At 34.2% G+C, this 26,220-nt stretch overlaps 1 protein-coding gene across 4 annotated transcripts in view; it reads left to right on the top strand.

The window, feature by feature from the left end:
• LOC150101585 (UPF0669 protein C6orf120 homolog) overlaps positions 1-26,220 on the top strand; it is a 219,601-nt gene that overhangs the window by 115,342 nt on the left and 78,039 nt on the right. The window contains exon 1 of one of the 4 annotated variants that reach the window (XM_090400179.1): positions 23,725-23,855. The exons of the other annotated variants lie outside the window; for them this stretch is intronic. Within the exon in view, the coding sequence (XP_090256305.1) occupies positions 23,852-23,855 (4 nt within the window). The 5' untranslated portion in view covers positions 23,725-23,851. Of the gene's footprint in view, positions 1-23,724; positions 23,856-26,220 lie in introns of those variants that run through there. 4 annotated transcript variants of the gene reach the window in all.

Genomic DNA, 26,220 nt, shown 5'->3' on the forward strand with positions numbered 1-26,220 from the left:
CTTTTCCGGCAGTTTTATTCAACTGTTTTCTTCCAAATAATTCTGTCTTCAGGAATTCTTTTTTTTTTTTTAATATTTTTTATAGCTAATGTTAGCTTTAAAAAGGAATTAAGGAATATATGAAAGAAATGTTTCTCTTATAATCTTCCGTAGGGAACTCCTGCAATCTTTTTCTTGATTGTCCTCTTGGAAGCTTTCCTGTCATCATAATATTAAATGCTCTATTTATATTTTCTTTATCTCCCTCCAGACATGTCCGGCCTCTCTGAGATAATATCACTTTTTTTTTTTGCGATATTTTCAGATATGATCTCTTCCTATAATCCTCTCTGTCTAGTTAACCATTTTCATCTCTATTATGTCCATTTACTCCACATTATTTTTCCATCCAAGTGACTAGTTTCCGGTCCATATAATAGAGTTCGTCATGTGATAGCCAATTTTTACTTTCATCTTCATTTAAACTTTTTAATACCACGCCATTCCAAATACCACTTTCCATTTTGCGCACTGCACCTTGCTTCCCTACTACTGCTTCGTTTATTTTATTTTTTTATTTTTTCCCTTTAGATTCTCTTACCATTCCGCAGCTCTTTTTTTTTTGTTTAGACCTGGTTTCAACTGCAGTGTGATAACTAAATCATCTCCCTGCGATATACAATGTGTGTGTGTGTGTGGGTGGATGAAATCCTCTCAAGAAGTGTGTGGATTGTTCACTACAGGTTCTTCTTATCCCACATAATCCGAAAGCATTCTTCTGAAAGGAAACAGAGAAATTGTAAACCGTTTTAGCCCACCACGCGATGAACCTCGTTTACATATATTCAAACCCTCGACTTGTTTGGTAAGCAGCTGTCCGCTTGATCAACTAGGCCGCAAGAGTACAGTAAATCAGTTATCTCTACTGTTGTTATTAAAACTCCATTTGCAAATGGAGTTCTCTGAGTAGTAATGAGTAGTAAATGGAGACTCTTAAAGAAGCTTCTGTAATCTCCTGTTGTACATTACATTATGTAACATGAAAAGTAAAGGGAATTATAATAATAAAACATATGATAATGAATCACAGGTTAACACATGATAGTATTAATAGTCACAATTTCAAGGTTAATTTAAATTTAAAAAAATAGGAAAAACAGAAACAAATAGATCGACTTAGTTGGTTTTGCCGTGCTTGATGTACTTGTATTTTGCCGAAAAATGTTGCTATATTAGACAAACGTTGATTCTCTAATCAGTTCCTTCTTATACTGGATTACCTTAATATCTGAAGCTCCTCCGTAGCAAATTTGGAAGCATGTCGCGACATAGACATAGTTTCCGGCCTTAAGCGGAAGTGGCATGATTTACAACTGGGGCTAACTCGGTTTTTTCATCCGCAAACAGACAAACCAGCCCGACAACATACGGTGAAATTCAGTCAGGTGTATAAAGATCCTAAGTGACTTTGGTACATGGTACAGGTTTAAAGGCAGTCTAAATGATCGGCAACTTCGATCGGTGGGAAAATAGGACCTGGATTTGAAGGTTGGCAGTGTATCAGAAGCCTGAAAAATGAACCCGGAACCAGAGCTGAGCTAAAGAACTGCGTGATGGAGCTATGTATCCTCTCTCTCTCTCTCTCTCTCTTTCCTATCATATTACGACCAGCCAGCCAACCTTCCTCTTTATTTGTTACTGTTTGTTACTTTCTTACTATTTTTTCATAATGGACCATAGTAAAAGTTTAAGGACAGCAGAAACAGTACCGCGAGTTAATTAAGAGAGAAAAATAAAGCATTATTCTTTGAAAAAAACCTTCGATTTCGCTTCGTGGAACTTATTTAAGGACTGACTTTTTAGGAAAAGTTGTTGGGATTATATCATTTTACTAAAGTTTTTGAACGTTAAATTTCAGTTTTATTTTCCAAAATATGAGGTGAAGAACCTTTATCTGGTCTCTTTCGACTAAAGGTGAGTTAGCCGGTCTCATACGGAGATAGGGGTTTTTTCACTAGGAAACTCGGGTTTTTCGTCCCCCAGAACAGGCAAACCGGCCCCGTGAATACACATGGATCACGGTCATGAATACGTCCCAGCCATATGCCGGTCCCGAGCCCGGATAAAATTGGAGGGTTGGGGAAAGCAATGCTGAACTACCCTGTAATATCTCACCAGGAATACTTTGTAGGCAATGCCCACAAAGTCATCTACGTACGGTCGGAAACAACTCAAAGGGAAAACTAGGTTTCCAAAAGATCATTTAAAGGCATTTTGGATTTGATTCTGCTAATAAAATGTGAAAAAATACACATAATGACTAGATATCTATATGTGAAACAGTTTTGTTTGCTTGATGTCAAGGATGATGTGACGTAACCCCCCCCCCCCAAAAAAAAATAAATAAATAAAATAAAAACACGAAATGGCGAGTAGTTAGGAGTTTAGTGGTAAAAATGTTCGCTACCGCCACAAATATTTTGAATTTCTGAGAGAAGGGAATTGGTAATATTTTAACGCGCGGAGCTCAGAAACGTTAATAGCATAAAATGAATTTTTTTTTTTTTTTTCAAGAAGTATAGCAAGATAAATTATCCAGAACAGCGAATCTCAATACATAAATTTAATGAGTTAAATCAGTGACTGAATAAAAATGCTTATCAGTAAAAGTAATTGAATTACAAACAAGAAAGAGAGAAACCGTTTTTGTCTTTTTTTTCCGAACAATTGAGACACTAGAATGCAGAGCAAGACAGATTCGCAACCAATAATGTTTTGCAACAGAAATTAACTTCCTGAACATTTTTTCCCATCAAGAATGACTATAGATGGTTTTGGGTAGTTGCATTTAATATAACTTTTCTCTTGACCGAAAAATTAATAATGTAAGAAATAACAACTATCACTGTTGTTTATGGAAGCTAGAATGAATTTTTAGTTTCTCAAATTCGGCCGATGTAAAGAGCAGTTGAAGGGCAATGGATAGTTATTTGCAAGTCCCTCACGCCATGCACGCAACGACATCATAATCATGCATAAACTTTTTTTCAGGAATAGCGCATATAGGGTGAGGAAAAAGGTAATCACAAATCCATTTAATTTATTAATGAACACTAGCGATTTGCCAAATTGGTATTTATATTCAGAATCACCAATTCAAAGATATTCTGTTTACAGGTTACTCACGAAAACATATACATCTCACTCTTTAACTCATTTTGAAGCTCTAATAATGACTTTTTCCATAATTTTCCTCAAATTGTCTTGGTTAATGTTCCGTATTTCTTCTCTTATGTTGTATTATTTTCTATAATGTTCATGGTTTGTTTTTATGAAGAGTAAATCAGCAACGCAGAGAGCGAGACCTCTTGAAATTGAAACAACAATTTCAATTACCCTTTATAATTTGTCTTAAAGATCTTACAGACAATTGAAATTCTGTATATATGCACCGGTCATCTTGCAATTTAAGAGCTGGTTCGTTATGTTGAAACTGTGCATTCTGTAGGTTTTTTTTCGTTGTTGCTAATTTTATTTCTCGACACTTTTCTCCGTTTAGAGTTATTTGGATGTAAAGGATGTGTGTAAGTCAATTTCAGATTTTCTGTTACCGTTTTTATTTTATTTTATTTTTATTTTTATTTGTGTGCAAGATGAGATTTTTTTCTCTGAAACTCCAGCGTGGAAAATGCAGTCGTAACTCATTGTAAGCAGGATCCGACTCCTGGATTAATAAATTTCGAATTTCATAAAGAAAATAATTCAAATCGTACTTTAGAATTCATCTTAAATCTTGTAGTATTCCAATGATCGCAATCTCTTGGATTTTAACGCCCTAGTTAAATATTTTTCTCAGGTGTGGCAGATTATGGTCTACGAGAACGACGAACCTCTGTAGTCAGTCGGTTTAGATGATGCTCTTCAGTTGGAAAGATCTAGATTTGAATCCTGTCTGGGACAATAACTTTTATCAAGGCTTTTCATCTGAAGATGATCTAGCTGGTCTCATACAGAAGTTTTTCTTCCCAGAAACTCCGGTTTTTCATCCTGCAAAGCAGACAAACTGTCCATAAGAACACACGCAATTAACAGACATACTGGCCTCATAGCCTGAGCTGCTTCGGCCGTAAATCCTAAACAACCAGCCAACCACCATCAGAACCATGTACAGTCCGAAACGGTGACTCATACGTAAAAGGGAGACACACATCTAGTCACACTTTGATGGGGCATGGTGAACTTGAAATTGTTTTCTGAATTTTTTTTTTTTTTTTTTTTGATTTTTTCAAACAGCGATTATGGAGGATGCGCTTGTCAAATAGAGTTCATTGAACTGTCCACTTCAGAAATTCAAGCTCTTTTATCTGGAATAGGAGGAGTTCCAAAAATATTTTAAAGTAAAATGGGTTGCAACATCATTTATAATTCCGAGGATGTTAAAAATAGAGTTACGACTTTTACTCGATCCTGTGTAACACAGGTATATTTTTATGGAAAATGACAAGAAAGTACAATAATAATAATAATACTTCCATTAGATGTAAGTGTGTTACCAGTATTTTTTTTTTTACTTATTTATCCGTTAATTTTGATGACCTGTAAGCTAGATTACAGTATAAGGTATGCTGCTTTACAGATATTTTGTGGATGCTATCAGAGTGAATGTTTATTATTTTATAAATAAATTAAGAAATTAAGAGGCAAATGTTTTACGAATTATGGAAAAAAAAAATCTAAGAGTTGGAATTATGAGATTTAAACCTGCGATTTTAACTTAATAGCTTGTTAAATATTCATACTCTGGACAAAAGGAGTACAGTTATACTAGAATTTTTTTTTCCTTCCCAAAATCGATAGCGCATTCTATAGCAGAGCATTAGTACTTTCCTAATTACCGTAAAACAAACTAATCGCTGCTATAATGGATATTTCTTGTAACTATGGCAACTATCTCAATGAACATTTACGCCTTTTTCTGCGAACATATCCATTTCCATTCACGTACTCCGCCCTTTCATTTACAAATTTCCTACCCTCTTGGGATAAGGGGATCTCGTTAAGCCCACACACACACTCACATGCGCTGAATGACAGCCCAGCTATTATGTGTTTAAGAAACCCCACTGATCACAAACGAGTGGACGGAGTCCACCTGCAAGAATTGGGTTTCTTGCTCTGTGGCAATAACGTCTTAATCCGGAGTAGCAAGGTGCTGACGACGAGGGGGAGTATCGTAGGGAACCGAACACATTTTGTGCTTGACTTGGTTTTTAGCAACCTACAGGAGGAAATGAAGAACCCTCCTTAACAGATGATATCGCCTCGTGCGTTCAAAATAGGTACCATTACCATCGTCATAGAAATTAAGCTAATCCAGTTTCCCAGCCGGAAAAGGCATTCACGTGTACGCTTTGTTTGACAATCCTTAAAGTGGGAGCTATAGTTATTGTTAAGTGAAACGTGCGAAGTCTGGGAGGTAGATAGCAAGTAATCTGAATTGTCAAGTTTAACAGCAAACCTTGTAAAGACGGGATTTTTGATTTGACACAGATAACAGTTAATTCAGCTCTGTACAAATGCGCAAGTTTTGACTTTGAAAAATACGCCATCATTACAATAGCTTAAGTTATCATATGAACCCAGGAGTGAAACGTAAAGGATAAACTTTGTTGATGGCGGATTACAAGTTAATAACTTAACTTTTACATCATTGAATTTTCTAAGTACGCTGTACTGTTTTCAGTTCCAAACCTATTATGCGAAAATAAGAACCTAACGTTATATTCGGTAATGGAACTAAGGAAAGACAATGTTCTTAAGCGCAGTCATTTAATAAGGCGCATCATCTAAAATTAATTTATTTCTTTGAGTAGTCTACAGATGAGAGAATGACGCCGTTAGCAGACGTTTTCATGAGCACACAATAATCGGTTTTCTACTTCTGCGAATATTAAAGAATTCTTTAGGTACATTTTTTATGACAAACATAGGAAAAGGTAATAATCTCTACAGCACGTTAAGATTAGATAATCCTGTTCTAAAAGCTCAATATTGCATTTTAAGCTATTGCAGGCCTCCAATAAGCAGGGTAGCTTACATCGTGCGAGAAAAATCATCTTCCGCCTAAAGACGTTCACAGGCATTCAACAGACCCACAGTCTGTTGTTATAAAAGGGGAGGGTGCTGTTTTCCACTTAATCAAAACGTGCATGTTAAGTTTCAAAATTAGCTCATTATAATTATTTCACACCGACTTTTTGTTTTCCATCCTACCGAAATAATTTCATATGAAGTTCTTTTATGCATTTTGAAACAAAGAGTAAATGTCAGAAAATACTGTTATTTATTTTTATAAACTGACGAGTAAAAATAAAATATTTGGCTTTTCTCTTATTGAGACGATTATCAAACTAATCTATTTGACAATCGTCTCAACACCCTTACATTTTTACTAAGAAAATCCAGAACGAATTTCGAAGATAAAGTTGCTCGGTAATATGCAGTGTTGGAATTGGAATTAAATGTATGCACTTTCTCTGAAGAGAGGGATGTACCTTTTTTTTTTGGTTTCCTCTTTCCCGACAAAAATGAATCTCCAATCTCCAACTTGTTCTTTTAGTGTACCAAAATAACAATAGATTTCTTTAAATAATATATTTATAAGCTTTGATACGTTCACACCTGGATTACTGTGCTCAGGTCTGGTCGCCTGGATTCCTTGGATATGAGTAAATGGTAGAAAAGATTCAGAGGCGAGTGACCAAGTTGGTGAGTGGTGAAAGGAATGTCCCTCCCTACATTGACAGATATCGGGTGGGGTGTTCCGGGGTCTCCCCATTGTTTTGTGGCCTTTAAATTGGTCCTAATCTTTCGGGCCCCAGCTAGAGCCTCGTGCGCCTGTGTATAAGTACCAGATATGATAGAAACATTTATGTTACTAGAAGGGTTTTATAAGATTGATGTAAGTGAAATATTTCAGCAGTGCGATAATTGTGGAAAAACAAGAGTATAGATATATTCACTTTACTTAATACTCTTACAAGAGTTAGGTAAGAGTATTAAGTAAAGTGAATGAATGCATTGCCTGACTCAGTTGTGAATGCTTTGTCTGTCAATGAGTTCAAGAAGAGGTATAATGGATATTGGGTTCTCCCGCGATGAGTCTACTGACTCCATGGAGATGCCCGTATTATAATAATAATAATATTTATAATTTGAAATTCAAGTAATCCGAAGTTTTATCAGTTAAAGAGTCAGATACATACTACAGAACAAGTGCGCTATCCGGTTGTGCCAATTTTAGTCTATAACAGTGGATCAACAGAATGGTGGTACTCCAACCAGGGTGCCACCATTCTCATATTAGGGTGTTAAAAGATTTTTTCTGAATATTGAATATAGATTTATCTCAACATTTTCGAAACAGAATATAGTTAAAAGATATTGAGTCTTAAAGGTAATTTCAGTCTCCAAGAAAAAGAGTTTATCGATTTAGGAAATTATCGAAGTTTACAAATAAAATATAATAACTTACAATTGAACTGTTTTTGGGTATATGTTGTCAAATAGTTTATCCGAAAGCAAAGACTTCCATGATAATATTACCTTAAATTTCCACTACTTCTGTGAGTTAATTACAGGGATTTTCAGCACTAATAAATATTAAAAACGAGAAGAGAGAAAGGTTGCTATCCGTTTCAGAAAAATAAAGAGTATGTTTATCCTCAATTTGATCACGAATAATAACTTGATGGAGAAATACCAGGCACAAACATCACACTAAAATTGTATGATAGTTGTTATTAATTTTTTTTTGTTATAATAAAAATATATAAAGCTTTAAGTTTTTTGTCTAAAAATCGAGTACCGATTTACTCGGCTATATGAAGTAATGAAAGAAATTAATGACTAGCAGCCGAGAGATACCAAAATAGAAAAAAAGAAAAAAAGAAAAAAGCGAACTATTTATTATTTGAAAGCACAACTAGTTTCATTAAATTAAAGAAATTTAATGACTAGAAGAATGACTAGAATACCAGAATACAAAAAAAAAAAAAAAAAAAACTATTTATTATTTGAACTCACAATTAGTTTTGTCATAGAAGACTTCATGAAAAGAGAAATACAAAAATATGCATTACAAGAGAAACAACAGCTATAAAATAACTTGCAAATATTTTGTTGACATTTGAAAAAGTTCTGTATGCCATAGTATTGCTGAACACGTTCACTTGTGCACGATCTCGAGTACGCTAAAGCTGGATAGCTGAAGAATAACAATCAGATGGGTTATAGTTAACTTTAGTACTAAGTGGACCGGATTGAGGACAATTTCTGTTGTTTCCACATTACTATTCAATCCAGAACGCCTTCAAATGTCAGCAATACCTTTGCAAGTTAATTTATAGCTGTTGTTCTCTATTTGTAATGTATACTTTTGTATTTCTCTTTTCATGTTATGCACCCTATGAAGTCGTCTAAGACACACACACACAATATTACTTTATAATTATACAGTAATAACTTGCATAGCGCGATTAATAGATGCCGAAAAAATTCCTCGCTATGCAAACATTATTATAATATGTCATACTGTATTGCGTTCCAAAAATAGACAGTTACAGTACTGGTGAAAATAATAATAATAATAATAAGTACTCATCATTTATTTACTGCGAGATCACCAGAAATACTAACTAATGTACACAGAAAAATTAAAAGAGAGTAATTGAAAATGACGTACTCGGGTAAGTCTGAATGCATAATTTCAGCTGTGTCGTTTGATAACAGAGGTGTAATGTAATGGTTTGGCGCTGTTTTTCCCAGAAGAGGGAATGCTGTAGTTCCCTTTTCTAGTATTGCACCAAAGGATGCACAAAATACTATTGAGGTATTTTCAATTCGAATTTCTCTGAAATAGTGCTGTCCCAATACTTATTTCGACATGGTGTATACTGTATGGCAGCGCCTTAAAAAGTCCTGGAGTTTGTTGAAAAGAGATCATTATGGTTGATTAATGACCACCACCTTGATTCATCTCGTATCACAAAGGTATTCATTTCCTATGCCTTTTCCAGAATACACTGAAAGAAGAAACAGAACATATTTGAGAAAATGACTGAAGTACAACGAGAGAGAGAGAGAGAGACCTGAGTTCGAATCCCGTCTAGGACTCGAAAAATTTAAAATCGGAACGCTTCATTGAAGATAAGTTAGCTGGTCCCAGATTTCCCATCATCTATCTAACCTCATGAAACTAATTATTCATTGAGGGATATGCCTCTAATTCTTTTAAACAACCTTCCTTCACTAGAATTTCTCTTAAAGTACAACTTGCAATATTTGAATCCAATATTAATAATCGTATTTCTATAAACTCTCAACCCTCTCGTCATGCAGTTTATTATAAGTTCTACAATTAGTGATTTTCTGTATTAAAGTTCTACAGCCTTAGTGCGAGAAATTGTTATGAAAAAAAAAAAAAAAAACTTACACACACATACGAGAAGGCAAACTTTCAGTCAGCAAACATTAAGAGAATCACAATTGTCTATTACAACACACACCAGGGAACTAGAATTTAAATAAACCACGCGTAAAAATAAAATAAAATAAAATAAAATACAATTCATATGTGTAGAAGCTGAAACTGTGGTTTCAAGTATAGTATATTAAAAGCAGGCAAAAGATTTTCAGACAAACTATGCCATGTATTGTACCGCCATCTGGTATGAGGCGATGGCGGTACAGCTATCATTTTCTTCATGAGACTTTTCGATTTGATAAATGTTTCTAGTACATTTCTTATATCTGTTTAACACGATTTTGTCCAATAATATCATCGTTGATGATGGCACATATTCAGAGATTACAATCATGTCGATCGCAATCATTGATATCAACTCCCATATATATTGACTGTACTATCGATATATACACAGCCTAACAAAACAAAAAAAAAATAGAGAGAGAGAGGGCGTGAGCAGTCTAGGATAATGTTATGTGGTGAGAATTTTAAGCGAGCTTCAAGAGCTAAATCAGCGTTTCCTCATTTATTTAATCTGATTTTACAGTAATTTTATCCAGTTGCGCCATGTTTGATCACCACATGCGCCTCGTCTGCACCTCATGTTAGAAATTCGCAGGTTTCTTATAATTTACTTTCACGAAAGGTTTTCCTCCTTTCCCATCCTTTCCCATTTTACGACTCTCTTATCAGAGCGTGTTCTGTTTCTGTCCGCTGTTATCTAAACGAAATACTTTATTTCTTCATAACTCACCGCAGTTAGTTGCCCCCAGTTTCTTCGTTTTATTTTTATCGAGATAGTCGAAACTCCTCTTTTCTGTTTGTTTTTGTTCGTTTTCTTGTACAAAATTTACGACATTGACTTGAGATGACATAAAAATAAAAATTATCGAAACAAGCAAATAACATACATTTTATGATTTTTTCGATTATTATCGTTCTATTATTAGACTTTAGCAGGAAGTTATCTATAGATTGTACTTCTATAATCTCGCTATGTGTGAGCTTTTTTAACTAAAACATAAAATAAAATAATTTTTTTATTAAAATAACTGACACATGTGATTTTTTACTAAAATATGGTGATCACATAAAAATAAATTAAATGGTTAGTAACATACGCTTTCTTATGTTACTAACCATTGCTATTTCTTGCTTGTGCATTGAAGATTATTTCAATAAATGCTGAATTTCATTAGGAAATAATAATAATAAAAATAACAATGTTATTCTGCTCGAAAAATCTGTTAGAAAACTCAGATCGTTATATTGCAGATAATTATGATTATGATACGCAGAAATTATTTCCTTTTCTCTCTATCAAAGTTAACAACATTTTCTTGAACGATACGCCAGTTAATGTGATCAGCCGATCCAGTATATCATTGAAAGAAGAAACAGATCATCTATGAGAAAATGACTGAAGTACAAAGAGAGAGAGAGAGAGAGAGAGACCTGAGTTCGAATACCGTCTAGGACTCGAAGAATTTAAAATCGGAACGCTTCATTGAAGATAAGTTAGCTGGTCCCAGATTTTTTGCTCCCGGAAAGTGGTTTTTCATCCCTGAAAACAGGCAAACTGGCCAGAACACACGCAGTTCAGAAACATAGGATGCTACGGTAATAAGGATTAACCACCCTTTTCCGTCAGATCTGATTTCGAAAGCCTTCATTGTCGACGCATAAGCGTAAAACGGAAAGGAATTTTTGTAATGCAAATTGCCTGACCTTGCTAGCCTATTCAGTAAACACTAAAAACCGTCAATAAGTCACCGATAAAGTGTTCGTCGCTATCAGATATTCAATTGGTGTTCAACTTAACACTACAAGCAGATGCAAGTCCCAGTTTCAGCTTGTGGGTGCTGGTGGGTTTCTTTATCTAAGGATAATGAAACAGAAACAGGAATATAAAGGAACTCCTCTAAAATTCTAGTTTGTTTGAATAAAAAAATATTCAGTGATATATATAAAAAGACGCTGCTCGTTTTTGTTGTTTTTTTTTCCTCCTTATTTGTCAGAAATTTATAGCATATTCAGCTATAAGTTCCGTCCTTCCCACTTATTGGAGGCTGAAAGTGGTTTGAAAAAATTGTATATATATATACAATACTGGAAGCTTGAAGTAGCTTCAAAAACAACATCTGGAGTTTCATTTTTTCTCTTTCTTTTTTCTTTTTTTTTATTTTTTGCAGTACCATGAGCAACAAAGAAAATCCAGACATTGTTTTCGAAGCTACCTCAAGCTTCCAGTAAGCAAGATGGCGTACATTGATCGATAACATTTATTGCCTAAATATTTTCCCAAGCGCCCATAAGATAGTAGATTTAGAACTGATAAGTTGTTGGCTTGGTTGCGAAGTAGAGATACTACGCACTTAGACCATTTGCGGAAAATTTCTCGGATTCCAAGTCTGGTTTACAATATGAATATTTGTAAAAATGTTTTACACTTTTACAAATATTCTGTCCTACACTACAACTTAATTTGCAGTAAATCCCTTTATTTACTTTTTATATGAGAGGTTACAAAAACCTATAACACATTAATGTCATCTGCGGGCAAGAGAGAGAAAACAAACGGAACCTATATAAAGTATACTGTATGTTTTGAAGTTAGAGCCGATGACGAGAATAATTAATTCTCGTCATCGTAAACAGCAAATGCTGTTTTAATCTTATGTTTAAGAGACAGAAAAAATAAGTATACTAAGTATACTCCTTGAATGTGATGTAATCAAAATTTTTATGGACTGATTAGTACAAAGTGCTTCCACAAAATATAAAATATAAAATAGAACAGACTTTGCTGGGGCATTCACTACTTATTTCAAAGTTGTAACTTACATCATCACGAAATGTAATTTGTAAAGTGTATGAACAAACCATGCCCTGCGTTATCTGAACTCGATCAAAAATAAAAATAATAATAAATAAAATAAAAAATGGAGAAGAGTGCTTGTATACACCCCAGTTTTGCTTCGCACTTGAAAAAAAAAAAAATCTACAGGATCTTACGAAATTTTACGATCTCGTAAAAAAAAAAAAAAAAAAAAAAAAAAAGAATATAAACATTGCTCCGCTTTGGAAAGTGAAACGATGTCTGTTGAGGTTACTGAACATTGCGGGTATAATCCTAAAACGGATTAAAATGTGGCGTCTTTTGTTGGGTAAATACTAAGGTATTTACCCAACAAAACGAAAACTAAACTACGAGTGGAAGGCATTGGAGGTTGACTTTTTTTTATCACGATAATACTTTCTCACTTTAGTTTGTTAGCTCAGGAATATTTCATCAAGAACAACACGACCACTGTTCGGTACTATCCGCGTTTAAGTGTGGCACAGTTTTTTTCCCTTATTTCCAGAGCTCAACTGGTGCTGAAGTGAAGAAATATAGAGAGAAAGAGAGAAAAAAAAAATTCCAGGGATATAGTGAAAACAGAAATTATGCCAACATTTTGATTCATGACACCGATGCGGAGTCGTCACATTAATTTGCAAGAGAACTAATTCAAAGAGGACAGCATAAAAATAACAGGCAAATGCTATTATCTTAGAGAGAGAAAATGTAAGCGGGATTTTGATATTGCAAGGATTTTCCTGCATATTCGGAGTGTGTATACTGCTTTTATATGACCTATTTCAAGCAGACACTAAGACGACGTATTTAATTGATTGTATATCATGTACTGGTGATAGATATTACAGTCGTAAAATATTTTATTTAGCAAGAAAAAACTTCTAGCTTGTGTATGTCCTAAATTGCTGATATCCCCCTACCCACCTCCCATCTAGATTTATCCAAATTCCGAAAATCTCAGACATCAAAGTCTTTCATTAAGAAACTGCGATACCTGCTGTCCTGTGTTTCGTTTATGGACAGCTTCACTTCCTTAACGAAGCCTCTTTTTATATACACCCCGTATAAATATCTCATAGTTTTTTGCTTCTTGAGTTCCTCTTTATACAACAAGATGGCGTTAATGAACGACACATCGAATGTTACCTTATTTTCCCACGCGCCACCTGTATGTTTAACAACACTCAGCCCTCCCCAAGAAACGCGGATTGTGGGACAATCAATGTCATCAGTGACGCACCAGACGTGTAGGGAGGCCGATAAAGAGAGATAAGCACGTTTCTAAATCATAAGTCTCCGTCTCTGCTTTCACGCACGCGTCACTCAAGACCCTTACTAATGAGCTATCTCGATGCTGAAAGCCCTATCGCCCCTGTAGAACAAGTCATCGGCCAATTACTTCAAGTATTGCGGCGTTTCTTTAAACGCTACTGTCACCGACTACGCTAATCATGCCACCAGATTCTCAAAATAAAACGTATAAAACAGGCGCGCTATTTTTTTTTCTTTTCATTTTTATTACTGTTAGGTCAGCTGTCTCGTCATATGAAACGTTTTGCACTACGTACTTAAAGAAAGTCTGTGCTTGTTTGTAAGTATAGCTTTTTGTCTGTGTGTGTGTGTGGTGGGGGGAGGGTAGTGTACAAGAAAGGACACCATTTGCAGAACTCGCGAATATTTAGTGAGGCGTGAGAATGAGATGATATCGTATATAAAATTGCAGATAGGTTAGGTACTTCTAGCCAGCATAATCTCTAGATGTCAGAAAAACCCACCGCTTTCTCTCTCTCTCTCTCTTATAATTCTCTGAAGAAGAACTACAGAAACAATCTGATCTGCTCACTGTCTAAGAACCAATAAAATAAATAAATAAAAATTGATCAACAGTAAACAAACTATAGCTGGAGTTGTGCAAAATATTCTAAGACGACTCTGAATGCTGATAGCACACATCGAAAATGTTTTCAATTGAACTTCATTTTCCTGATCATGGCGAGTTAATAGACACCACTTAACCTGACATGAAATCTGGTAAATAAGTGAAATTAGAAGGTATTTTTGAAAGCTCTGTTTTTTAAAATTCTTTACTTCATATTGTTGAAATTAAACCATTTCGTTGTTTGTCGAGATCTTCCTGGAAATGAACCTCCTGTTGAATGAAACTTAACGAATTTCTCCAGCATGATGTAGCGTTAAATATAATTATGAAATGTAATCGAAAATATAACAGTATAACAATTCTCTTTTCATTATTATTGTAATAAAAGTTTGTCTAAATGCAGGTTAATCCTCCATTGTCAGTAAAGTTTATTCCCAATTAATGGGATGCGCAAGATTCGATATTAAGTGTACTGCGTTTATTTTATTTTCATAACTGTCTTTTAAAAACACCATGTACCAGAAATAAACATGAATTTTTTTTTTTTCCTTTTTAACTCGTGACCGGTTTCGAAGAGTCAACTGTTGAGTCTTTCAAAGAGGAAGAAGTTGTCTGAACTGTGAATAAGGCATTTATTACAATCTGTTCTCACGTTCAGAGTTTGTGTTAAAATTCTTTAATCTAAATGAGGTTTCATTTTCAGATGACGAACCTGCAGGTAATAATGCCTTTCATTATTTTAACAAGTTTCTTGAACAAGTTTCTTGATTAGTTTTCAATCGTTTTCATTTTGTCGTTTTAGCATCTTCAGATGTGACCAGGCTTTTGAATTTGGATCTTCTTCAACTCATCCCTCTATTATGACGGGTAGAATCCCCTAATTAGGGGGAGAGTCACGATGAATTAATGCTGCTGGCACGCCACTCTGCTACATTCCCCTAAGGGCCAGTATTTTATGGCTGTAGATCTGTGTATTCACAGGGTCGGTTTGCCTGTTCTGAGCGACGAAAAACCCGAGTTTCCCGGCGGTAAAAACCCTCTATATCCGTATGAGACCGACTAACTCAACATTTGATTCGTCCCTCACGTCACTGATGGGATTTGAACCCGGGACTTTCCAACCAAAAGGGCTCGTCTAGACCAACTGAGCTACGTAGGTTCCTTGAACTACGATCTAGATTTAAATTCTATTCAATGTTTACTCTCTGAAAATAACTTTTACCACATTTCGCTAGAAGTTCTCACTTCAAGATAAATTTCACAAAAGCTGTTCTTTGAAGTCTGTCATGTTCTGAACGAGCAAATATTGCAAAGGGCACAACATAGTCACATTTTACCTGCATTTCTTCCCAATAACGCAAGTCAAAACTTCGAAATAGCAACCACTGTCTTCTTTTCTGCAGTTTTATTCCGAACTTTATTTTGATCGTAACATCAACTTTATTTTATTTTATGATTTTTTTTTCAACTTCTATCCCAGTTCCTGCTTACTTAATTATTCTGTATTTACCAATGAAATCGGGAGTTAATGATCGAAGCGATGGCCATCATTTATTAAACTGATTAACAAATTGATTTGTATTAATAAACTGTGCCACAAAACTTCGCTTTATATATATATTATTTTTTTAGATAAATTTAGAATAGATAAATCGATAAATTTTGAGATATACTGATTTTATTTTTGCTTAAAAATAAACTAAATGGAAATTTCATCACAGCAAAGTGCTCTTGATTCCTCCACTCTAAAACCTACAGTATGTCTTTAGATACGTTGACGATGTGTTCGTTATCTGGCCACATGGGCGACAAACGCTAAACACACATTCCTTAGCCACCTGAACAAACAACATGAATGCATACAATTTACTATCGAAATTGAAAATCAGAACTCGCTCCCGTCCCTGGATACACTGGTCACACGTCTTCCTTCAGGCAGTTTATCCTTCACCGTCTACCGCAAACCGACTCACACACTGGCCAATACATACATGCTAATTCATACCACCACCCATCACAAAAATATGGCGTCGTTAACACTCTTAAAAACAGAGCTATAACAATTTGCTCTAACCAGCAAGCTCTGAAACAGAAACTAAAAATCATCAGCGACACATTTATAAATAATGGCTATAACAAAAATACTATTAATAAAGTACTGCATAAAATATCATCAAAAAAGAATCTAGATTACAATAAAACCATAGCCATCCCATACATGAAAGGGCTATCAGAAAAAAAATCAATAGAATCCTACACCATTTTAATCTCAATGCCACCTTTAAACCACCTACAAAACTTAAAAACATATTCAACTCCTCTAAGGATCCTCTCCTCCCATTGGCACATCCTGGAGTGTATTGCATCCACTGCACCTGTAACTTACTGTACATTGGTGAAACAGGACGTACAATCCTTATACGTAAGAAAGAACACATTAAATATAACCATTTTGGTGAAGCCGGCCTCTCATATCACGCTCTCAACACCTTACACCAAATCGACTGGAAAAGTACCCGCTCTTTACACCCTACAAAAACCTGTATGAAAAAAAATTTAAGGAAGCCGGCGAAATTCTGATAAACCACCCCAAATATCAACAATAATGATGGCATGAAAATTCCAAGAATCTGGATGGCACACATTCAGCCTACTTCATATTTAGTATCCAGCATACCTCAGGACTCTAGGCAACCTCAGCTAGTATTGGAAACCATTCCATACCAACTGGTTGGAATTTATATGTATAATAATCATGGCGTTAATATATATATAGACTTGTAATTTTACAACCAATAGATAATATTAATAATAGGACTCTATCGTTGATGCAGTAAGTTTTTTTTTTTTTTCTTCACCAGAGGTCAGGCCAATAATTGTTGTAACGGTTGGTCAGTAACTTTAGCAAACCATGTAGATTGTAGTGTAGTAGCTTGTTTCTTTGTATATAGTATATATGCTTCAGAAGATGACCTTGATATAAAGGTCGAAACGTCGAATGTGGATTTTGGGTTTACATTAAACTAAAGTTTTACTCAAACACGGTAGTTGTATCCATAATTTTCCTAAATGTATTCACATCACCGTGTAAACCTAAAAGAAAGGAGCCTAAAAGAAAAGAAATTTTATTACCTCAGGTGAGCTAGCTAACGATTTTTTGAAACGTAGTTTGAATAAAAGAATACTTCCAGAGGAAATTTTACAAATAATCGAAATTGTTTGCAACACTGCAGTAGAGTCTGGTGTGAAAGGCGAAACATGAAATGCCAGGCTGTTAACTACTCCAGCCTGGCGATTTATATTAATAATAGTTAAGCACAGTCTATTCGGGATAAGAAAAGTATGACGAATCGATTTAGGGTGTTTTCAATGTAAGAAAATAAAAAAGTTTAAAGGCAGGTCATGTAGAAGAGAAGCATTTCTCTTCTACATCATCCATCACTGATATACACACTAAAATACACAATTTTCTTCAAAAGTCATTAGAACAATTTTTAGTTGCATAAAAAAGAAAATAAATCTATAATTTTTTAATTAAAATTTAATTAAAATTTTAAATAAATATCAAACGTTGAAGTAGATGGTATCAATAAAGCGTGAATTAAAAAAAAAAAATTTAATAAACATTTAGTAATTCCCCTCCCCTCCTAAAATAGCCTGAACCGTAATTGCCTTAATGGTGTACTTGCAGTGTTTGCGAACACAAAAGCGCCACACTGTAATTAAAATTGCAATAAATAAATTAATTAAATAAATAAAATAAAATAAGTGTTTTAAATACCAGAAAATTTCATTTTCATTAAGAGAAAGCATTCATTGCACAAACTTTCTTCCTTATAATACTTTTAAATCAATTACTACAAAACAACAGTAAACTTTGAATAAGAAAAACATGCAGGAAGTTTCTTGTTAGCTAGATGTAGTTCTCGAACTGCCCTTTGGCCATTAGCTATTATATAATGAGATGGTATGCCATTTTTTTTTTTTTTTTTTTTGATAATGAGTTCTTCTGCGTAAGTGTAAAACAATGTAGCACACAATGTAGCCGCGATTTTTCCAGATTATACTAACATATAAAGAAATAAGAATTGTAATATGTATGTTCCTAATTTATTTGTTTCATAAATCAGTGAAGATTTACAATTGTATCTCCTTTTAAAGAATCGTATTAGAAAAGTTTGATAATTCTCGTTGCAACATAAATTATGCTTTCAAATTTCCGTTACAAAACGGCAAAAAGCAAATTATACTAAAATTACTTATTTAACAAATATTGTTCATATTACAATTAGATTCAAAACTATTCCTTTAAATGATAACTATCTTAAAATTAAGGGAGAACCATGAATTTACCATGAATCATTTTCTCCTCCATTCAAATTATTACTATTCACTGGAGGTGATGACATATGAGGGAACTATTTTGCACATGCCGGTATAAAGTTTACCGTTAGTTGCATCACTCCGTTTCTTTCTTAATATTTTCTGGTTGAAATTCTGAACGAAAAGAGTTCTGTTCTAGTTTTCGATATTTTGCATCATCTCTGGGTATGTGTTTCTTGAAGGAAGAGCCAACGTTACATGCATTATGGGAAGGTGAAAGCAAAGAACAAGCACATGGTACATTTTTCTTTATCACCACGGTTATTGAACCAGAATACGGGGTTGCGTCAATTGCCACTTCTCTGGGCTTCCATCCAAAATGCTGCTGATATGGAACAAGTCGTGATAACAGTTTATTACAATGATCACAGGTCTTTGTGCCAGTGGGATACTCATATTCATTATATTGTGTTTTGCCTAAACGTGGTTTATAAGCACCCAGTTCATCAAATAGTGGGGCGGTGTCTTCTGAAACAATACCCAAACCACACGAAGCAGAAACAAACTGGAGATTTTGCTTGTGTTCATGACTTTCAAGATGTCGTACGTAAAATACTTTTCGAGAGAACAGCTGATGGCATATATAACAGTAGAACATTGTTTCATTTATACATTCCTGTAAATAAAACAAAAATACCTTGATTCAAAATTTTATATGTAATTTTTAAATTATATCTGATGCAGAAATAGCTTTCAAAAATCGTAAATATTAGTAATAAAACATATAACAGCATACCAGAAAGAATGAAGCAGGGTTTCAATCTTTAAGATCGATTTTTTAAGATCGCTAGAGTATTATCCTAGGTAGGTACACGACATAAAAATCTTAAAATTAATATCCTAGCGATTGACTCGATCTGCTTCTTTAGACACTAAGTTCTACTAACGTTAACTTTTCAAATACCAGTACACCAGCTTTTGCTGTTAGTTGGCAACCTCCATAACTACTTACAACAGGTGGGAAAAAAAAAAAAAAGTTTATCATGGACGTTAAAAATTTCTTCCAGAAATGTTTCAACAGCAACTTGTTCAGTCCCAAATAGTGCCATTATGCTTGATTCGGTTCAAAGGAGAGCGTACTTCAGGTTCTTTCTTTCGCTAATTCATTTGATTTCCTCTAACACAGAGATGCTTAATTTTTCTTGAAAACTGTTATATATTTTTATAGTTCATAAACTTACTTTCTGTCAAATTTGCAAGAATTTGACAGAAAATGAGAGAGAGAGAAAAGGTCATTAAACCTTAGAACACTGTAGTGTGTTGCTCTCTCTCTCTCTCTCTCTCTCTCTCTCTCTCTTGTTCATTTGTCTCTTTTTTCGTTGTTTGGAATAACACGCAAGATCCAAATAGCTTTCTGTTTGTATCGGTTTATATTTACGCAAGTTGGATAGGATAAATTTTTAAATTCTGCTTATACAACTAATCTACCTGCTTGGTGTAAGTTAATCTCAAAATTCTATTCGATCTGTCATATCCCCCGAGTATATTCTGCAAATTCAAAAATCTAATGTTCAGAAAGTATTCGTTTGTAAGCAATGCAGATTGTTTGCGCCTGACGTCGGAAGCAATGAGCTTTATTCAGTTGTCAAACTCTACTTTACTCGGTGGACACCTATTAATAAGCTCCAACACGTTCTTTATTATATTTTTAAAAAAAGGGGGAAAAAAGTGGAAACTACAGAAGGCTGAAGCATTAATATTTATGTTAAAAATTTTCATGCGACACACACATACACACACGCACACACTAGACCGCTTCAGAGACACATGCAATTACCTATTATTTATAAAATTGCTGGTCATATAGGACGAGAATGTCTAGTCTGAAATCAACCAATATGAAACAGCAAAAGAGGAAGGAATAATGTTTCTCTCTCTTTCTACTGGCCCAATCATTCCGAGCAAAGGTTCTACAGTCCAGCAACGAAAAATGCCTCATTGTGTATTCTAAGCTACAGATAACCTTCTACACCTGACATTCGCACTACATTCATCTTGAAGACGATACCAAGAACATTTCCGCAGCTTCCTAACGACGTTCAATTCTTTCTTGTAGTTTAGCCCAGACATTTCTCTTTGAATAAGACATTTACAGGAATGATGATGCTGGCCTGGTTGGCTGAGTGGTTAGCGTATCCGCTCTCCAGCCAAAAGGCTGCGAGTTCGAATCTCCACATGGATGTTTGTGATTGTCTCTGAAAGTGGTGGTGGTGGACGATAGATGGCGTTGGTGTAGTTGCGTTTCGTTGTAGTTGGTGGAGAGAGTAGGTGTCCTCCCTCGATAAAAGGGAGTCTTTGGATTCCCTGGAGTGTCATGCAATAATAATAAAATTTCTGCACTGCAACCCCCTCAATACTGCACGAGACAAGACTTAACTACGAACATCACTCAAACCAACTATCTCGCTACTGGTGTCAAATGCTATCATTTTACTTGATCCCATATTCTGCTTTTTTTCGTAGGGTCTTTTAAACCTCGCGTTCATGCCGTGAGTTGCTGCACCATTATCAAACTAGTAATATAGACATCACTATGTCGCCGAAATTAAACCAGTGGTATATAAAAGCCTTAACAAACTAAATAATATAAATCTACATTCCTGCAGAAACAACAACAAAAAAAGAACATGATATAGTCATAACAAGTGTGCATTGCCAATAAATAATGTGCTACTGTACTTACTGTGGGTGACTCAACTCATGTAAATATGCTTTTATCTGATTTATAATCACGTATATGCAGCTGCCAATGTATACAGTAGAAGTGTAAATATAATTTCTGTCAATTAATCTCGTGTTGTTATTATTTTTTTTTTAATTTCTCCATTTTACTTATCATTACTTTTGCCGATAATACTTTCCATATAGCTCAGTTCTCGGAGTAATAACTGATGTTCCCAAAATATGATTTAAGGAACAGTGCTGCCATCTAGTATTATTTTGATGAAGGAAACCGTTTTCTTGTTCTCTCTCTCTCTCTCTCTCTTTCTCCCCTAAAACAGATTAGTTATTTTATTTTTTAATAAGAATCCTATTCATTAGATTCATATCTAGTAATCCTGTTTTTAGTGACCATACTGGCTTTTTCCAAGCCACTTCCGCCCATTAAGCAAGTTTTCACAAGACAAGTTCTTGTCTTGCACTGTGCAACTTTTTTTGGTATACGCTATCTATTCAACTGGTTTATTGATCGTATATACTATCATAAGAGAATCAGAACTTAGTATCGAATTAATATTAAATATTCATGCTCCCTAATGATGTACCGAAACGATATTTCGTTTCCCAGGTCTTTCCAACGAAAGGACATCATCTGTGCAGTTTTATCGGTAAAAGATTCATGTTAAACCTGTATTTATCTCGGTGTATTGTGTGTGTATGTGCATTCCCCCCCCCCACACACACACCATATATATATGCAAAATATCCAAGATAATATTCATTTTTCAATGCATCATTTATTTTAAATATACAAACTAAACACAAATTTGAAGCTCCATAAGACATGTTATTCATTTACAAATAAATAAATAAAAATAAAATAAAATAAATGAAGAAATAGCACGTCATATAGTAATGATAAATTTACACCATCGGAAAGCAACCTAAAAAAGTCCATACTGAACTAATAGAGTTTAATATGGACTCCGTCTTTTGATTCTACACAAATTAAAGGGATACTCCGTTTACCAGTCACGTTCTCTCATTTCACAATGATTGTTATACTCCAGTCTTAGATTTTCCCGATGTTACTGGCAGTAACAGAACATAAACTTGAGTTTTGATATTGTTATATCCAGAGTTTACAATGAAGATACATATACTCATTGTGTATTTTGGATTTTATCTCCAGGATAGGATAGGATGATGCACCACCTGTTGATGAACAGCAATTGGTTTTCTCTTTTAGCAGTTGGAGTATAAGCCAACATGTTGAGATAGATAATTCCGTTATTTATGTATTTATTTTAATTTTTTAGGAAAGAACAAAGGGTCACACACTTATTAGTCATAGCCCAAAACCCGTTTACCTTCAGGCTATCCCTGTTGCCTTGTCACTTAAATTTTGGAAGATAGATTTCATCTGCATCAAGACGATCTTTCATGTCACAGCAGAATTCATAACGTAGCACCTTGTCATTTTGGCAGAATGGTTTATAACACTTTAAGTTTATAGGGACGGAAGGTTGGCGTTTTCTCAGAATCTTTCGTGCCGTTTGACTCTGGTCTGTGCATTTCACGGCTAACCCAACGAGTTTCTTTCCCAGGTCTGTGCAGAAAGGGCATCCGCAGCTATATCTGCACTACTCTGCCAGCCCAAACTTCTCTTTGTTGTAGACGCTGTTCTTTGAAATCATGGCCGAAGAAACTAAGGCTGCGAGGCTATTATGCCTATTAATTGAATGTGTTCTTCTGGCGGTTTGCATGTTTTGCAGGATGAAAATCCCTATTAGCTTCGTATGAGACGGACTTAGTCACTTTTAGTTTATTGCAGATGTTACTAGCACCTATCAAATTGAATTCGCGAATAAAGGATTTTCATAAAAAAAAACAAAAAAAAACACGTATTATCGGGTTAAATCACCATTTTATCACCACCCCGACAGTCGTATCCTGTGACCATCATTTAGTAAAATCACACTTCAGCTGTCGACAAAACAACTTTCTGGAGTTCTTATGGTAATTTAACTTTTATTTCTGCATTGTTTATTTTTTATTTATTTTTACCGAATTTTTTTGAATTTATTCAGATCATTTTGCGTTAAACCTTATCTAATTAATTGTATTTAAGATTGTTATTCTACGTCATTTTAATTTCAGGAAACTAGTTTACTGTAGTTGTCGTGTAGAATACGACGAGTGTTTTTGTTATTCAGAAATTCTACATGATATTTCGCGCCCATTTTTCATTTATGTAATTTGGCTCGTGAATTTCCCTATTCCCTTGTGAATTAAATTGTCAGTGGTTGTAAATCATAGTACATTAGTACTATGTGCAGGCTAAGATTTTTTTTTTATCATGTTATTTATGTATTGATTTATTTTTGTATTTTTTATTTATTTTTAGACAGTTCGGAAATCTTGCTCTAGAGACCATACATTTTTTCAAGCCTTCAGGCATCCTCTTTATCACACCAGGTGGTGAAATTCAACTACAACAAAAACATTCATTCCACTTACAGCGGAATTCGAATCCGCAGCAACCCACTCTCCAACCAGCCATATGAGTAATTTCTTAACGTAACTTTGAATGAAATTAATTTGATCCTTTCATTAGAGATATAGATAATCTTTTGTATTGAATTACTTTACACTTTTCTCAAGAATGCTGAAATATAGCTGTCGCTTTAATTTACCGATTATTACCCCCAATTTACTTAAGCTTCATTATCATTATTTGCAGTTATTTTTAGAAAACCTTATGAATCTTTCGAAACGGAGCTGTTAATTAACTTTCTTAAGCATATTTTAAATAAATTTTAAATTTATTTAAAATTTTAAGAAACAATAGCAATGAAATTTGCTTCAATAGCATCTACGAAATTATTTTACACAAAATTAGACAAAAGCTTGCAATGAAATCTTACTCAATAATAATTATGTCTAATTTAATGCTTCTTTTATCTGGCTGAAAATAGATCAAAAGATTTTATGTCCTTCCTATGAAAAAAAAAAAACTTGAATGCTGATAAGTTTCTGTCTACAGATTCATACACGTTGATTTGTTATATTTGAAATAAAAAATTAAAAATACTTTAAACGGAAGGCAAAATTTTCACAGATGTATGTTAATAAATAAACAAAAGTTCGGACTGCATCATTTAGCTATAATTTATTTCATTTTAGAGAGAGAGAGAGAGAGATTCCGTGGCCAATGTTTTCCGTAACTTTTTTTCTTGTCTTCAGTTGTAGATTTTTTATGAAATTTGCAGTTAAAGACATTCTGGTTACTGAATTATAGTGGGTATAATTCTTTTCTCTGAATGAAATAAAGGATTCCCATTCTTAAAACTGAACTATATAATATGTAAAAGAGCACAAAAATTTATTCCGAAGGTACTTTAGGAAGTCTTCCGATCTCGTAACAAACAAAAGCTTTTTTTTTTTTTTTCTTCCAAATTTTTCTTTAAGTGTTCACTTGACTACAGTAAATGTTTCATTCTAGTGGTTCCTATGATGTAAGTCGCTGCCGTTCTATTTGGGGTGTATAAGGGAATGACACGCTACTGATTTCATAATTCACTAATAGAATTATACCACTATAAGCACAGTAACCAGAATGTCTTCAACTGCAAATTTCATGAGTGGGAATCACATTAAAAAAAAATGCATTCATTCAATTATTGTGACATACAATGTTTTTATTTCTTCGATGAAATTTATTTCTTTTACAAGAAACTATTACTAAGATTTTTTAAGACTTTAGAAATTTTTGCGAAATGATAAAAGCAAAACAGAGACAAAATTTAGACCAAAGAACGAACAAACTTCATGTTTAAAACATTTCTACTTAAAATTATAATATATACTCGTATGTAATGTGTGTGTATGTGGGTGGGTGTATATATATATATATATATATATATATATATATATATATATATATATATGGAGTAAAACCAGGTTTAAAAATTGCTTGGTATTCTTAACATATATATATATATATATATATATAAAATTTTTCCCCTGAAGACTTCGTTCCCAAAATAAAAAAATGACCGCATTAAGAGAGTTGCAAAAATTTTATTACCCTTAGAAGTTTAAAATAATTTAGAGCCTCCGTAGCTCATTCGGTTTAGATGAAGCTTTTTGGTTGAAAAGACCTGGGTTCGATTCCCGGCCTAATCTGGTCTCTTTCGATTGAAGGTGAGTTAGCTGGTCTCATACGGAGATTTTTTTCGTCTCTCAGAACAGGTAAACCGGTCCCGTGAGAACACACACACTTCTACAGACAAAAAATATCCCCCCCCTCTCCCAACGTCAGGCTCTGCGACAAGTCGGTTGGGATCACTCACGTAAAGTCGCATCATATAAAAAGACCGACCCTAAATAGATGTGATAAGGCACAAGAGGAAGAAGAAGTTTAAAATAATTTCTTTCTGGTATTTCAGCGCGTTGTTCTTGTTGTAAATACAGTTCATCAAAAGTCATTATAGCCGATGTTTATACTACTTGTGTTTCGTAGTTCGCAGCGCTTATTATTATTATACTTTTATAATAAGTTGAAAACGATTTTCACGGGAAAAAAAATTATTCACTTGAATGTGTGAATATGCGATTTTTTTTCCCTGCTTAGAACAAACTTAAGTTGTCGGAACAGCTCGAAAATCTGCAAATGTTAATTATGAATAAATTTGCTTTTAAAAACGACATAAGCACTGTCACACAGTATAGTAATTATCAAGAAAAACGAAATCACAAGTTCCTTTTTGAAGAATCGAAAGAATTGTAAAAAAAAAAAGTGTTAGTATGTTAGTAGCCTCTTTTTCCACTTCAACCTTACTTACCATTTCGATTTTCTGGAAAATAGTAAAGGCGGGTAAAATAATATTATTATTATTGTTTAATAACGTGACAGCTTGCCTAATTAGC

Source organism: Typopeltis vanoorti, chromosome 11 (genome assembly GCF_054136105.1).
Source record: "Typopeltis vanoorti isolate ZY-2024b chromosome 11, IOZ_Tvanoo_1.0, whole genome shotgun sequence".
Taxonomy (NCBI): domain Eukaryota; kingdom Metazoa; phylum Arthropoda; class Arachnida; order Uropygi; family Thelyphonidae; genus Typopeltis; species Typopeltis vanoorti.